At 35.9% G+C, this 3,342-nt stretch overlaps 1 protein-coding gene across 1 annotated transcript; it reads left to right on the top strand.

Annotated features, from left to right (window-relative positions):
• The first annotated feature begins 2,317 nt into the window (after nucleotides 1-2,317).
• LOC107046517 (cytochrome P450 4d8-like) lies at nucleotides 2,318-3,218 on the top strand. The gene is made up of 4 exons (XM_015269140.1): nucleotides 2,318-2,351; nucleotides 2,521-2,673; nucleotides 2,870-2,938; nucleotides 3,012-3,218. The coding sequence occupies exons 2-4, from the start codon at nucleotides 2,521-2,523 to the stop codon at nucleotides 3,216-3,218; spliced, it is 429 nt and encodes a 142-aa protein (XP_015124626.1). The 5' UTR covers nucleotides 2,318-2,351.
• The last annotated feature ends 124 nt before the right edge of the window (nucleotides 3,219-3,342 follow it).

Genomic DNA, 3,342 nt, shown 5'->3' with positions numbered 1-3,342 from the left:
GAGAGAGAGAGAGAGAGAGAGAGAGAGAGAGAGAGAGAGAGAGAGAAAGATGCGAGAAATTGTGAATTTGTTTGTTGTAATTATTAGTCAAAGTCGTAAGGCACTCTTTGTTATTCATCATTGTATATAACTTCATTAATTAGTGCACTATTAATGACCTATTAATTAAGAATAGGAGTTCCATTGCTACCGAGGAAAAAGGCAAAAACAAAATTGAGAAATATACATTCTTATTAACACAAAGACGTTGAGAAAATTTATCTCGTGGAGAAATTTCCAAAATGTCATATTTATTTTCATATTTCTTGTCTCGTTTTGGCATTAACTTGGCGAATGGCAGGCATTATTCACGGTGAAGCTCGTAACTCGATTTGGAAATCGTACGTCTTGCGAAATAATGCATATCCATTCAATACAGGGGACATTTCAGATGGATATCGAAATGGGAGAAGTATCTCTACCTCCATTGGTTTCAACTGGAAAGTTCAACCATTTCGCATTCTACGTAACATCCGAAATTTCTTGGGTATCACTGTGAAGGTATGTAGTCAACCATTTCCCTAATGTCTTCCAGCCGACGGAGTACCCTTCGGTGAATGTTATTATATTCGGGTGAAGAGTTTATAATGGTTTAGGTGCTTTCTGAAACTTCTTATAACTCGAGAGACACCTAACGTGACTCTTGTTAGGCGCGCGGGGATTTGGAAAATTTATTGACATGCTGAACTTCAAATGTTTTTAATTAAGGGGAATAAAGTGAACAATTTGATACAGAATTTCTTGAATTGGATTTAACTATTTTTAATTTGTCGGTTTAATTGCGTGGGACATATCTATTGAATTCTACAGATAATTATTTTTGGTTGAGATTTCCTTCGGATGAATAAATAATGGAAGCTGTTCAAGCTTTTGGGAGTGTTATATTTTTGGGAGGGAATTCAGTTGTGGGATTATTTCGAAGAAGAGAAAAGTATTTGGATTTTTTAAAGAGGGAATGCATTCTGTAAAAATTAGTGGGTTGGGTGGATATTCTTGGAAATCGATGGACAGGGGCTGGTTTTCAGCAAACTCCTCGTGAGGTAACGGTCAAAGAGTAATTTTCACATTTTTAATACAAAATACGAACTGCAGGAGGTAGTCCGTTTGTTTATTACATTTTTGATTGAATTCTCCATGCTGTGATTCTACTCAAGCCTTCGAATGGTTAGATCGAAGAATTTTATTCAACAGGGAGTCGAACTCACGACCTGCTGCAGGCGAGGCAAGTAATTTACCATTATGCCAGATCATCGAGGACTTCAGGATGATAAATTCAATTTGAATTGAGAATTGGGTAATCTTTATTCTCTATTCCTTCATAATTTAAAAACTTCCGACTAAAACATAACGAAATAACATGAATAAATATTACGACACTGAAATAATGGATAAAATGTTGGAAAACAAATACTCGACTAGATAAAGGTGAGAATTAGTTATTTGATTAAAAAAAATTAGAAGGATAACTTATCGACGTAAAAAATGAAAAAAATCCAGGAATTTACATTTGTAAATGAAAATCAAGCACTCATGCACCACAAATTCACACAAAAAATTTTTTAATTGGATTTTAACCTCTGGCAAGACTTCAGATAAACGACAATGAAAATAAATTAGTCGACAAAACTAAGTTGAGAATAAGTAATTCAATTTAAAAAATTATAAATGTGAATCGTCGGTGTAAAAAAGTCAAAATTACCCATTTTAATTAAAAAAATGATTACAAATTCCAGGAATTGACATCTAAAAATCCAAATCACCCACTCGCCCACCGTAAATTCATCCAAAAGGACCTCAGACAATCCAAAATAAGAGTAAAATAGTCAACAAAACTAAATTAACAATTAGTTACTGAATTCCAAAAAATTGAAAGGACAAATTATCGACGTAGAAACATCCCATCACCCATTTTAATTAAAAAACTGATAAAAATTCCACGAATTAACATCCATAAATCAAAATCACCCACTCATCCACCGCAAATTCACCCAAAGGAGATTTTTAATTGGATTTTAGCCCCTGGTAGGACCTCAGATAAACCTCGTATAGAGTTGCATTCCCCTCAAAAATCACATTAATCATCCGAGAAAAAGTGTACACCCTTAAAATAATCTGTTCCCTGAAATGAAATCAGCAGAGGCAATTTCCATCCTCCCCCATCCCTGCCCCTCTCCACTGTCGTTCATCTTCACTGGCAACGTTTACGCACGACTCCCCCCCCCCTCCCTCCCACCTGTCTCTTATACACATCTAGATGTGTATAAGAGATAGATTTCAAGATTGTAAAAGAAGCTCATAACTATTTGGACAATGTAGGTGCAGAGAAGACTCGCAAGTGTTGCCAAAAAAATGATCCGTATACAATATATTGAATCTTTCAATTATTAATAGGGGAGACCGAGGCCAAATGAGACTGCTTTTGCGTGTATTTCACAGTCTCATTTTGCCCCGGTCTCTCTTACAGTCATTCAATTCCTTCAGATGATTGCTGATAAACAACAACATTACAAGAGCCGAAGTCCAGAAGAAACAGCGAGACTCTCGCTCTTGGATTTTCTGATAGACCACAAAATGAAAAATAAAGACTGGACGAACGAGGAACTTCGCTACGAAATGATTACTATTTTTGTCGCCGTATGTTATTTATGCATTCATTTCTTCAACTTATCATTGTTATCTCTGGGTAGAAATAGAAATGCGTGAAATGACCGTCACAACATCTTCATTTTTGGTCATATGACACGATCTCAAAAATGATGGTCTTGCATCTCTATCACTGAGAGTCTTTGCATTTCTATAACTCAATGATTAAAATGTACTTATTCTCCAGTCGTACGAGACGATGACGGGAATAGCCTGTTTTGCGTTACTGATGATGGCGATGCATCCGGAAGTTCAAGTCAGTGTACAGTCAACTACTTTTTGTGAATAACAGACACCGGGAATTATTTTTAATAACCACCTTTTTCCAGGAAAAAGCGAGAGAAGAGGTTACAAATGTAATGTCGGGTGATGACATTTCCGATACCGAAATAGCAAATTTGAAATATCTGGATATGATCATTAGAGAGACCATTAGACTTTTTCCAGTCGCACCGTTGATGCCCCGGAAGGTCAACGCCGATTTGAAACTAAGTAATTCTCTTCAAATACGTCAATTTACTGTTAATGTGTTCTGAAATAGTGAGGAGAATTTCATGAATTCAGTAGCGAAGTGGTAAAACGGTACAAGTCAATTTTGACTATTGGCCGGTTTTCAATGAATATCTGGGAATCTAAGGGAGATAGCAAAATTTTTGTTAC

Source organism: Diachasma alloeum, unplaced genomic scaffold, assembly GCF_001412515.2.
Source record: "Diachasma alloeum isolate Michigan unplaced genomic scaffold, Dall2.0 Dall_scaffold_00183, whole genome shotgun sequence".
NCBI lineage: Eukaryota > Metazoa > Arthropoda > Insecta > Hymenoptera > Braconidae > Diachasma > Diachasma alloeum.
This window is presented reverse-complemented; position numbering and strand designations above follow the sequence as displayed.

What these genes read in the sequence shown, in the direction of transcription:
- LOC107046517 (XM_015269140.1), top strand. Translation starts at nt 2,521, where the DNA reads ATGATTGCTGATAAACAACAACATTACAAGAGCCGAAGTCCAGAAGAA. An exon ending in TGATTACTATTTTTGTCGCC is followed by an intron (nt 2,674 to 2,869) that starts GTATGTTATTTA and finishes CTTATTCTCCAG; the next exon opens with TCGTACGAGACGATGACGGG. An exon ending in CGATGCATCCGGAAGTTCAA is followed by an intron (nt 2,939 to 3,011) that starts GTCAGTGTACAG and finishes ACCTTTTTCCAG; the next exon opens with GAAAAAGCGAGAGAAGAGGT.